This window comes from Pristis pectinata, chromosome 8 (assembly GCF_009764475.1).
Source record: "Pristis pectinata isolate sPriPec2 chromosome 8, sPriPec2.1.pri, whole genome shotgun sequence".
NCBI lineage: Eukaryota > Metazoa > Chordata > Chondrichthyes > Rhinopristiformes > Pristidae > Pristis > Pristis pectinata.
The window spans coordinates 52,545,057-52,558,494 of record NC_067412.1 but is presented as its reverse complement, the minus strand read 5'-3'; the positions used below and the strand labels follow the sequence as shown (position 1 = coordinate 52,558,494).

General features: G+C 44.7%; 1 protein-coding gene across 1 annotated transcript; it reads right to left on the bottom strand.

The window, feature by feature from the left end:
- Positions 1-1,075: 1,075 nt before the first annotated feature.
- LOC127573785 (T-cell-specific guanine nucleotide triphosphate-binding protein 2-like) lies at positions 1,076-12,570 on the bottom strand. The gene is given in 3 exon segments (XM_052022290.1): positions 1,076-1,368; positions 1,561-2,252; positions 12,392-12,570. Coding segments are annotated over 3 exon segments (1,164 nt in total).
- Between the last annotated feature and the right edge of the window lie 868 nt (positions 12,571-13,438).

Genomic DNA, 13,438 nt, shown 5'->3' with positions numbered 1-13,438 from the left:
GAATAATGAAAGTGACAATTTTTCTGACAGGTTTTCTTTTCGTCAATACTGGAATTGTTTCTCATCCATAAACAAACGTTCTCACTGGGCACTCTCAGTCAGACGCGCTCAAATCAGGGAGCTGAGACTCAGTTACATTGATGCTGAATCAATTTAATCAAGGTGTTTTCACCTCATTATGACAGAATGTATTTTGTTGTACAGTAGGTGGAACATTTCTGAGGGACAAATCAGGGTTGTAGAGATCAGGGGTTCTTCCAACAGTTAGTTTTTTGTTGGGATGTCTATTTCAGATGATTTCTGATACAGTTGTACTACCTGTGAGTTAGTCTGTATCTCACAGCTTGGGTATTTTGTATGATGATCACAGGGCTACAGAGCATTGGTCAATGTTTCCACTGTTGATGGGTGTTGGGCTGGTATTTACTGGGAACTGCCAGTTAGGCTCCACAGTTGCCTCCAAAACCTACTGAGAGTACATTTGGTATGAACACCACCAGAGTGGTGCTGTTCCAGTGGAGCTGGCACCATTCAATCCAACACTCCTTAACGTCTCTCCTCTTGTTCCACCAAGGTAAATCCTACCACAAAAAAAACTGACTTGCATTTCCGTTGCCATTTTTTGACATCATGATCAAGGTTTACTGCTGTTGAAGAGCTTTTAAAGTCTTCACTGTTGTGGTTTATGAAACACAGACGCAATTTTGCGCACCCAAAGGTCTAATGCACAGCACGCTGATAATAAATAAACAATCTGCCATATTGCTGATAATTGACGATTGAACGTTGATCGGGCCTCTGTAGATAACTTTTGTTATTCTGTAAAACAGTGTCACAGGCCCTTTATGTCTATCATTTAATGTCTCATTGAACTGAGCAGCATACCCTCAGTCATGCACCAGTGGGTCAAAAGTTTCAATATCCTCCTGGGAAATGGATGAGAAATATTTCCAGGAATGACTGCAGGAAAACAGAATATAGTCGATTAGAATTACAGTAGAATTTGGTGTTATTTCTTCAAAATATTAATCACATCATGACATGAACTCACTAGAAGGATGATTGTGCAGACCAGTTAATCAGTTCCATTCGCAACCTTCACCACCCTCTCTGCGTCCTCTGTAAGATCCATCGGTGCATCGTTCAATATGCTGTACCTGATGAGAGATGATAATACTGCTCCACGAACCGAGCCAATGCCTGAGACAAATTCCAGAGTGGAAAAGACAACAATATGAGGACTCCCAAATCTTCTAATTACATCTGGAGTTATTTCCCCCTGCAGGGGAGATTTTACTATTGCCTTCAGCTCTTCCACAGATTTCCCTACCCTGTTGGTCAGTCTTAGAAGAGAAGCGTCATCCAGACCTAGGCGTTCACGGAGAAGGATTATTGCTTCCCTCAGTATACCAATGTCACAAGAGGAGGAGAGATCAGGAAACAGGACCACTCCACCTGTCCCCGAGAGCATCGCCAAAATCCAGATACTTTTCTTCAGCATCTAGCTTTTCATCCGAAAAATCTCCACGCTTAGGTTGGGAAGGGCAAAGACAAAGATACTGCTCTTTACATTCGGTAGATCATATTCAAGTGCATCATTTAACCAAATGAAATCATACCAATTTTGCTCGAAACTGGAAATCAGGAACACAGTTGGAGCCAGAATCCCCGCCTCTTCCAATCTCTGGACACAGTCAAGCCAGATGTTTTCCAGTTCTCCTCCTTCATTAATTTCCATCCCTTCCATTTTCATGGAATGAAGATCACAGTCAATCTTGGAACAGTCAAAATAGAAACTCTTCCCCAGGCGTTTAATCTGTTTAGCAAGTTTTATATCATTTTCTCTGAATCAACAATCTGAAATTATGATAAAGAAATTGTACCTTTCAAATGTCATTTCCATTAGGTACTTACCCACAGGAAATCGTATAGTTCCAATCCCCGGCAGGTCCCAGTACCGAACATTGGGCAGACAGGGATGTGGATAACCGCTTGGCTCCATTGTAGTTTCTGTGGTCCCAACTGCAGCCGCGTCCTTGTCTGTGCTCCAAAGCCCTCTCATGGCGTTGATGAAGGTAGACTTTCCTGCACCTGCTTCTCCAGTCACTGCAATGTTAAGCTCTGCATTGTCCAACTCAGTTTTCTTCTTTATCAGAGGTTTAACCTGTTCCACCCCACCCAACTCGGATATCAGTTTGTTGACCTCTTCCTGTGTGAAGAATGTCGGGGACTCAGGCTGAGCTGCCGGATTACTGAAAGGAAATATATTCCAAGATATTTTCCAACTAAAACAACGTACATTTATACAACACATTCCAGCATTCCCAGAATGTACAATCTTTCCTAGTTATGGTAGAAGTACTGTCGCTGTTATGACAGAAAGGATGACAGCTGAAGTATACATGGCAGGCTACTGTAATATGCATTTGGACAAGTATCATTTATTATGTTTTACGTAACCACTCTTGCTTTAACCAATAGACCTCTTGAATCTCACTCTCATGGTACTGAACCTTCTGGGTAAAGATTCTGTCACTCCACACTAACTTTCCTCTAGCAACTATTTCCTTCCACTGACTCATGTTTCTTCAGCCTGTCATCGTCACTTTTTTCCAATGAAGCTAGGCAAGTACGTGCCTCACTTAACTTTCCAGGATCAAATATTGGGGTCAAGATATTGAAGAATTATTTGGATGGAGCCCGGAACCCTTTACTTGTGAGGGTACTCATACTCTGTTCATGCGCTGGAGAAGATGGGAGGTTAACACAGCGTTCTCATACAGAGGATACATTCTGTCTGCAATATGCAGGACAATAGTCAGTACTGGCATGCAATAAACAGAGCTCAGCCATTCCACAATCACCGGATTAGGTCAAAGTTCGACAGTTTCAGCACATTATTATGAATGATGGTGCACAGTTAAATTGCTGATGGACAGGGTAAGAGGTCCCAAGAACATACCCACTCACAATCATTGTGAGTACTAAAGATTAGGCTGAAGCAATCCCAACTGGTTTGTCCGTCAGTCATAACGTCTGTGCCATTACAGAAGCCAGTGTTCAGACAATTCAATTCACTCCACATGATACCAAAAAGTCTGACATTATTGCTTAAAGAAAAAGATCAAGGGACCAGACAACATCGCGGATATGGTGCAGAAGACCTGGGCTCAAAACCTAACAGCTCCAACAAAGGCATCTACCAGACAGAATGGAACATTACCCAGGGGTGGCAAATTCAGTCCAGCTAATAATAACCACAAAATCAGTTGACTCTCCAGCATCTGTCTGGGAAAATGGGGGGATGTGTCCTGGTTAGGTGTCTCATGTGATACCTGATCACCATTTCACCTGTGCCCAGTTTGGATTTTATCGGGAGAACTCCCCTCAGACTTTTTGGTCCAAACAGGGACCAAATAGCTGATTTCCACAGGCGAGAATGCCTACTTTTGATCCCAGGGCAGCATCTGATCGAGTGTGGAAAAAGAGACTTGGTAAAATTGAATTCAGTTGGCTTAACTCTAATGGTTAGAATGAAGGCAAAAACACCATAATATGTTTTAGGTGTTTTATATTGCTGTATTTATTAATAATTTATATTGTATTTTATAATAGGAGGCCAGTCAGCCCATCGAGTTTGCTGGCGATCAGAGCGATCCCTTTCTTCCACCTAATTACCTGCAATCTATTCTTTTACACATGCCCATCAACTCACACACCCCTCGGTAATCCTGCCAACCATCTACACTTGGGAAAATTCACAATGAGCAACTAACCTAACAATCTGCACGATTAGTGAAAATGTTCAAACTCCACTGGAGGACAGCATCGAATCCAAGTTGCAGGTTATTGCAGATCAATCAACCCAGCTCAAATATATCAATGCAATAGTTCATCAGGTAAAAGACCGAGGAAAAGACATTTTCAAATGTGTCATCAATGACCCAAATTCCACTATAAGGTCAGAAATCGAATGTTTGCTGATGATTGGACAACATTCAATTGCAATCACCATGAAAATAAACCAATCCATACATACATGTAACCAGATTTCACCAGTTGCTGCAGTGGCACCACAAATGGTGCATCTCTCTCACACCTCCAGTGATACGGGTTCAATTCTGACCTCTGGTGTTGTCCGTGTATGGAGCTTTCATGTTTGCCCTTTGATGATGTCAGTTTCCCAAGTGTACTCCAGTTTCCTCCCTTATCCCAAAAACATGCTGGTTGGTAGGCTTATGGGCCATGGTAAATTGCCCTTAGTTTAGGTGGCTGATGGTTAAATAGGGGACTTCATGGGAATATGCGAGAGAAGTCAAAAGGAAATAAGGGGGGTGGGTGAGAGAGGTGGGACTGCTCTGTGAGCCATCATAGATTTGATGGACTGAATGGCTCCCAGTGTCTAAGGAAAAGTATTAAGTATAAATTTATTAATAAAATGATGTGACTGTTAACGAGTCAGAAAACATTCTAGAATAGGATAATCAAAGATCAGAAACATTCATATAACTAAACTGCCAGGTTATGGCCATCTTCAAAGAGGGTGAGTCTAATGACATACAATTGACATTCAATGACAGTACCATTGCAAAATGCCTCACCATTGAACAGAGACTTAGCTGGACCAGACACATGAAAACTGGAACTGGGACTGTTAGGGAACTGGAGCTGCAGCTGGATGACCTTTGGCTCCTGCGAGATAACAAGGACTACATAGATAAGAACTACAGGGAGGCAGTTACTCAGAAGCTGCAGGAGGCAGGTAGCTGGGTGACTGTCAGGAGAAGGACTGAGAACAGGCAGGTAGTGCAGTGTACCCCTGTGGCCATTCCCCTCAAATAACAAGTATACCGCTTTGTATACTATTGGGGGGATCGACATATCAGAGGAAAGCCGCAGTGACCAGGTCTCTGGCACTGAGCCAGGTTGTCTGATGCAGAAGAGAAGGGGGAGGAGAATGGTCAGTGACAGAAGATTCCATAGTAAAGGGGGCAGGCAGGAGACCCTGCAGATGTGAATGACTCCAGGATGCCAGGGTCAGGGACGTCTCGGATTGGGCCCACAGCATTCTGAATGGGGAGAGTGAAAGCCAGAGGTTGTGGTACATATTGGTACCAATGACCATAGGTAGGAAAAAAATGACGTCCTGAAGAGGTAATGCAGGGAGTTAGGTAAGAAGCTTAAAAGCAGGACCTCAAGGGTATTAGTCTCTGGATTTCTGCCTGTGCCACACGCCAGTGAGGGTAAGAATAGGATGATTTGGTAGATGAATGCGTGGCTGAGAAATTGGCGCGGGGGAAGGGTTTCAGATTTGTTGATCATTGGGATCTCTTCTGGGGAAGGTACAACCTGCACAAAAGGGGCAAATTACACCTGAACTGGAGGGGGACCAATATTATTGCGGGAAGGTTTGCTAGCACTGTTAGGGAGGCTTTAAACTAGTTTGCCAGGGGGTGGGAACTGGAGTGATCGGACAGAGGTTGATGCATTCAGTGTACAAGTAGATGCAGAGTGTAGAAAGACTGTGAGGAAGGATAGGCAGTTGAAAGGGCAATAATGCAATCAGTTGGATGGGCTAAAGTGTGCCTACTTTAATGCAAGAAGTATCCGGAACAAGGCTGATGAACTTAGAGCTTGGCTAAGTACGTGGAACTATGACGTAATAGCCATTACAGAGACTTGGCTGTGGCAAAGGCAGGAATGGCTGCTGGATAATCCGGGGTTAGATGTTGAAACAGGGACAGGGGTAAAAGAGGTGTGGGGGAGTGGCTTTGCTGATCAGGGACAGTGTCACAACTGTAGAAAGGGAGGATGTCCTGGAGGGATCGTCCACTGACTCAGTGTGGGTGGAAGTCCGAAACAGGAAGGGAGAAATCACTCTATTGGGAGTATTCTACAGACCCCCAATAGCAGCAGAGATGCTGAGGAGCAGAACAGAAGGCATATTTTGGAGAGGTGCAAAAATAACAGGGTTGTTGTCATAGGTGATTTCAACTTCCCTAATATTGATTGGCTCCTCCTAGGTGTCAGTCCATAGATGGGACAGAGTTTGTTAGGTGTGCACAGGAAGGATTCCTGACACGGTATGTGGGCAGGCCGACTAACAAAGAGGCCATACTGGACCTCATACTAGGCAATGAGCCTCATCAGTTTTCAGATCTCTCAGTGGGAGAGCATTTTGGAGATAGTGATCATGACCTTTACCGTGGCCTTGGAGGGGGATAGGAGCAGACAATATGAGAAAGTATTTAATTGGGGGAGGAGAATTGTGATACTATTAGGCAGGAACTTGGGAGTGTAAATTGGGAACAGATGTTCTTGGGGAAGTGCACAATGGAAACGTGGAGCTTGTTTAATGAATACATGCATGATATTCTGGATAGGTTTGTCCCATTGAGGCAGGGTAAGGATGGTAGAGTGAAGGAACAGTGGTTGACAAGAGATGCAGAATATCCGGTCAAGAGGAATAACGAAGCTGACCCGAGGTTTAAAAAACATGGATCAGACAGGGCTCTGGAGAGTTACATGGTAGCCAGGACGGAGCTTAAGAAAGGACTTAGGAGAGCTAGAAGGGGGCATGAGAAGTCCTTGGCGGGTAGGATTAATCAAAACACCGAGGTATTATACACGTACGTGAAGAATAGGAGGATAACTAGAGTCAGGGTAGGACCGATCAGGGATAAAAGAGGAAACATGTGCCTGGAGTCAGAAGATGTTGGGGAGGTCCCTAATGAATACTTTGCTTCAGTATTCACCAGAGAGAGAGATCTTGATGTTTCTGAGGATGGCATATGACAGGCAAATATGCTAGCGCATGTCAACATGAGGAAAGAGGATGTGCTGGAACTTTTGAAAAAGATTAGGATAGATAAGTCACCGGGGCCGGACGGGATATATCCCAGTTTACTACGGGAAGTGAAGGAAGAGATTGCTGCATCTTTGGCGACGATCTTTGCATCCTCACTGGCACAGGAGTAGTGCCAGATGATTAGAGGGTGGCCAATGATGTTCATTTGTTTAAGAAAAGGAGTAGGGATAACCTTGGGAATTATAGACTAGTGACTCTTACTTCAATGGTGGGCAAATTACCGGAGAAGCTTCTTAGTGACAGGATTTATGGGCATTTGGAGAAGCATAGGCTGATTAGGGACAGTCAGCATGGCTTTGTGAGGGGCATATCATGCCTCACAAGCCTGATTCAATTCTTTGAGAATGTGACAACGCACATTGATGAAGGTAGAGCAGTGGATGTAGTGTACATGGATCTTGGTAAGACGTTCCCCTGATAAGATTCCTCATGAAAGACTTATTCAGAAAGTCAGGAGACATAGGATTCAGTGAATCTTGGCTGTGTGATTCAGAATTGGCTCACGCATAAAAGACAGAGTGGTGGTAGATGTAGCGTATTCTGCCTAGAAGTCGGTGACCAATGGTGTTCTGCAAGGATCTGTTCTGGCACCGCTGCTCTTTGTGATTTTTACAGATGACTTGGATGCGGATGTGGAAGGGTGTGGTAGGACGTTTGCTCATGATACAAAGGTTAGTGCTGTTGTGCATAGTGTTGAAGGTTGCTGTAGATTACAACAGGATATTGATAAAATGTAGAGCTGGGTTGAGAAGTGGCAGATGGAGTTCAACCCAGATAAGTGTGAAGTGGTGCACTCCCGGAGATCGAATTTGAAGGCAGAATGCATGGTTAATAGCAGGATTCTTAGCAGTGTGCAACAGAGGGATTTGGGGGTCCATGTCCATAGATCCCTCAAGGTTGTGCACAGGTTGATAGGGCTGTTAAAAAGGCGTATGGAGTGTTGGTCTTCATTAACCGGGGTATTGAGTTCAAGAGCCGCGAGATGATGCTGCAGCGCTATAGAACTCTGGTCAGATCACACTTGGAGTATTGTGTTCATTTCTGGTTTCCACATTATATGAAGGATGTGGAAGCTTTAGAGAGGGTGCAGAGGAGATTTACCAGTATGTTGCCTGGATAGGAGAGCATGTCTTATGAGGATAGATTGAGTGAGCTAGGGCTTTTTTCTTTGGAGGATGAGAGGTGACTTGATAGAGGTGTACAAGTTGATAAGAGGCATAGATCGAGTGGACAGTCGGAGACTTTTTCCCAGCGCAACGATGGATCACACGAGAGGACATAATTTTAAAGTGAGTGGAGGAAGATATAAGGGGGATGTCAAGGGTAAGTTTTTTTACACAGAGAGTGGTAGGTGCATGGAACGCAGAGGTTGTTGGGCAGCTACACTAGGGACATTTAAGAGACTTGTAGATAGACACATGAAAGATCGAGAAATGGGGGGCTATGTGGGAGGGAAGGGTTAGATGGATCTTAGAGCAATGCAACCAAAGTATTTGCTTCCTGAACTCTCCGGGTTCAGATGTGGGGTTCAAGTCAGTGAAGAGAGATTTGGTTTGAGCCCAGGAAACCATTGTTTGTCAGGGTGCTCCTACTCGGTTGGTGGGCTGGGGAGTGAGAGAGGTTATCAGAAGTTCTCATGAGGAGGATGCAATCTGTCTGCAATGCTTCACATCAATGATCATGGAATAGGCTGATGTCACACCTGGTATGGCTTAAACAGAGGTCAACAATTCCACAAACAATGTTTAAATTGAATCTCTACAGTCACGACGTATGCAGTAATGAACATTGGTGTACAGTTAAATTACTGATAGGAGGAGGAAGAGGCTCAAGAACATGCCCATCCTTAACCTATGCGAGTGCTAAAGTCGAGGCTGAAACATTAACAAGGAGGTTGTCAGTCAGTCAGAAGGTATGTACCAACACAGAAGCTAATATTCTGACACCAATTCATCCGAAGTGATCTAAGAATTGGTCGACAGCACTGCTGAAAGAAAAGCCCAAAGGATAAGGCAACACTTCGGATATAGTACAAAAGACCTGCGCTCCAAAACTAGCTGTTTCAGAACTTTCCCAACACTGGTACCTACCTGATAAAGTGGAACATTACACATGAGAACAGTGGCTAAAGAGCAGGTCAGAGGAGACTGAGCCAGGGTATTCTGCAACGAATTTTTCACCTCCCAACAGCCCAATGTCCTTCTACTACCTACAAGTAAGTAGTAAGGCGTAGGCTGGGTAATTTCCACATGCCTGTAATGCGAGGCTCCAACAACATTCGAGAACGTGGACTGGTGCACTATCCACCACCCAAAACAGTTACACCCTCCACTAAGACTACAGAGGGTTCAATGTGTGCCATTCACATATACCCTGTTCTAATTGCCTTGGCTACTGTGACAGCACCTCCCAACCACACATCTTCCACCATTAAAGCAAGATAAGAGCTTGAATGCAAGGGAACTCCACCAGCTACAGCTTCTCCTCCATCATACAGCATGCTGATTTGGAAAGATATCACTGCTCCTTTATTCTCAATGGGCCTCGACTGAGTGATTCCAGACCCAACAGCACAATGGAATGAGAACTGCGCCTGTTCAACAAGGCAGACCCGAGCAGCCAGTGAAAAAGCTGAGCACTCAGTGTTCCGTGGTGGTAGATTGTCCTGAGACAAGAGGAGCTGAGGGGATAATATCTATGTGCAGTATGTCTTGACCTTCCTGCAGCTGGCTCCTCTCATCCCGCTCTATCTCTCACTGCCAGATCCGTGTGACAAAGGATGGTCCCAATGCTTCAGTGGGGGAGATGTCAGTTCTCAGGGCTCTTTTTCATCTTTGGTTGTCTAGGATTTTTTTTCTCCTTCAAAAGGGAAGTAGAGCAAGTAAGTCATAGTTCCTTATATGCCAGAAATGTATTTAAGGGTACTGGGCAAATAACCCTTAATCAATGTGGCAATAATGCAAGAAAATAGAAAAGATACAGCAGCAGCATCTCACCTTGCGATAGGCAAGCTGAAGGAGGAGTGTAAAACGAATTGTTTCCTCCTCAGAGTTTCAGCGAAGAAGGACACGTGGTGGAACAGAGGACACACAGAGCTGCAGGTGAATGGAAATGCTGGCAGAGGTTGTGGGGGCAGATACATCAGGGGCATTTAAGAGACTCTTAGATGGACACATGAATGGTAGTGAAATGAGGGGGGGCTATGTGAGAGGGAAGGGTTAGATAGATCTTAGAGCGGGACAAAATGTCAGCACAACATTGTGGTGCGAAGGGCCTGTACTATGCTGTAATGTTCTATGTTCTAAAACTGTGGCTCAGACCGCAGATCAGAAGGGTCAGAGGCAGGGTATCCTCCAGCGAGTGGCACATTTCCTGAAACTGCAAAGGCCTCCCACTCCCTGCAAGGCAGAAGTCAAGAGCATGCTGGATAACCTTCCACTTGCCTGTAATGTGCAGCTTCAACAATGCTCAGTCTGATGCACTAATACATCATCCACCATCCTAAGGAATTTTCACCCTCCACCACCACCAGCACCACATGGATGCTTCACTGTGCACCACTCACAAGTGCCCTGCTCTAAATGCCTTTGCTACTGTGACAGTGCCTTCCAACCCCAAACCCCCACCAACAAAACAATAAAAGAGTTTTGGTGCAAGCGAATCCCACCACTTACAGCTTCTCCTCAATCACACAGCATGCTGACTTGGAAAGATATCACTGCCCCTTTATTCTCATTGGGTCTACTCTTTGGCGCCCCCTACCCCCACCATCGCCACAAAAGGATCAGTTTTATCAATATGGCCGCTGTTGAAAAAAGCAGACCCCAGTCACCAGCTGACCACTGAAATTTCACTGGCAGGAGATATACTGAACGCTGGAAGGTTCTACTGAGGAGCTGAGGAGGCAATATGTTCGGCCTGTCCGTACTACCTGGAGCTGGATCCTCCCATTCCAGGTTTCGTTCTTACTGCCCAGCCTGTATGATGATCCAGTTATTCAAACCCTTCCCTGTGGGAGAGGTCATGGGCTGTGTACTCCTTTCTGTCTTTTGTTGTGTAAGATTTCCCTCCTGGGGAGAAGTAGAGCGAGTGAGTCATGGTTACTTGTATACCAGAAATATATTTAATGGAGCTGGGTAAATCAATGGGGGTTGGGGAATAATGCAAGAAATGAGAAAGGACACAACAGGATTGTCTCACCTTGCTCAAGTTAGCCAGAAGGAGGAGGGGATAGGGTGAGTCGTGTTTCCTCCTCGGATATCTGTGATAGAATGCAGGAGATAGAGATTTGAAGGAGAATAGAAATGGTAAAAGTTAGAGGTGACTGCAGATCACTCTACACCATTAGAGAAACACATAGTCAAAGAGGTATACATCATGGAAACAGGGCCATCACCCCAACTTGTCCACAGTGACCAAGGTGCCTACCTGAGCTAGTCCCATTTGATTGCGATTTGCCCACATCCCTCCAAACTTATCCATGTAGTTGTCTAATTGTGTTTTAAATCTTCTAATTATATCTGCCCTTACTACACCCTCTGGCAGTTCGTTCCACATACCCACCACCACCAATATGAAAAGTTGCCTGACAATTACCTTTTAAACCTTCCCCCTCTCGCTTTAAACCCATACCCTTTGAAAAATACTTTGACCGTTCACACTGCCCCTCATGATTTTATACACTTCATCCACGATCCATTAATCCACAAATCAGTTCACAACTTGCAGTGAGGCGGCTGTACCCCTTGTGTACAGCACTGTCTGACTTACAGCCTTGTAACAGTATCTACTCTGAATCTCCCAATGATTCTCGGAAAGGTCTTGCATTTGCACACTAAAGGAACACTGTCAAATTATATTTAAAATCAAGCCTACTGTCGCCATCTTCTTGAAGGAAACCTCCATCATTCAGTGCCAAAGGAAATTAAAATTGTCTTTTTGCAAAGACTACCGACCAGCAGTTCTAACCTTGACCATACTAAAGTGCTGTGAATGACTAGTAATGGCTCACATGTGCACCAGTCTCCCAGACAACTGTACCCCTTACAATTTGCATAAAGGAAGAAGAGATCTACAGAGGACACTATCTCCCTTGCACTACATTCACCCCTGGATCACCTCCACAATAATAATACCTATGAAAGGATGCTACCGCTCAACCTTCAACACCATAATACCAAATAAGCTCATCTTTAAACTCCTGGACCTTGACATTGGGGCCCACACTTGCAACTGACTTCTAGACATCCTACAGACCTCTGTCGGTTAGAATTAGTAGTAACATTTCATCCACCCTGACCCTCAGGACTGGTGCTCCTCGGGAATGTGTGCTTATTCCCCTGCTCTACTCCCTGTATACCCATGACTGTGTGACCAGGTAGAGCCCAATTCGATATTTGTTTGCCTATGATACTAGTGTTTTGGCTGGATCAACAACAATGATCATATGGAGAACAGGACAGAGATCTCAAACCTTGCGTCATGATGTCAGAACCACAACTTCGCCATTTGCGCCAGCAATACCAAAGAGCTGATTGTTGACCAAAGGAAGTGCGGGGAGTCGAGTGCGAACGCAACACTGTCCTCATCGACGGAGCTGCTGTAGAGATGTCGACAGCTCCAAGTTCCTTGGCATCCATTTGACCAGAACCATCACTTGGCCCCTTCCCGCGGATTCGCTGATCAAGAAAGCACATCAGCATATTCACTTTCTTCAGCACCTGAGAAGATTCGGCAGTCCACGAGGATTCTCTCGAACTTCTACAGATGTGCTATAGAAAATATTCTGATGATTTGCATCTCAGCCTGGTACGGCAACTGCTCTGCTCTTGACCTATTGGATCTGCAGAGAGTAGTAAACACAGCCCAGTCCATCACGTGTTTGTCACTGCCTTCCATCCAGTCCATCTTCAGTAAGGTTTGCAATATAGTCAATGGGGTGCATTTATTCTGTCCTTTCGAGATAACACATCTCCTCCACACACACACACACACACACACACACACACACACACACACACACACACACACACACACACAAAATTGGTACTAGGATTGATGACTCTAATTCAACGCATTGAACATGAGTTCACGCTGTACTGTTGACATCTGCTTCAATCCGTTGCTCCGGTTAATGAAAATCAAATTATCCCCAGATACTGGAAATCGGAAATAAAGTAACATTACTGCCTCTGCATAGTTGAGCTGAAACAGGATTTAACAGGTTTGGACATATTGCTGTACATGATCCAATAAAAGTAAAGTCGTGGGCGAGCTCCCTTCTTTGTGGATGATTTTATTCTTGTCATCCTGCAGGTCGCGAGTGTGAATAGTGGAGACAATTCACACAAACAGTGTCGAGAGAGCTGTGGGCAATGTGAGACTCAGTTTCGCATTTTGGTTTCCATTAGGGACGACTTTCCACGGGGACAGAGGAGCGAAAAATTCCCACCACTTCTGAGTTGTGTTAATTTTGGTTTATCGTTTACTATACATTCATTTTAGAGTTATACAGTACCGAAAAAGATGTTTCGAACCAACACATCCAATTCGACCAAGATAGTGGCTGAG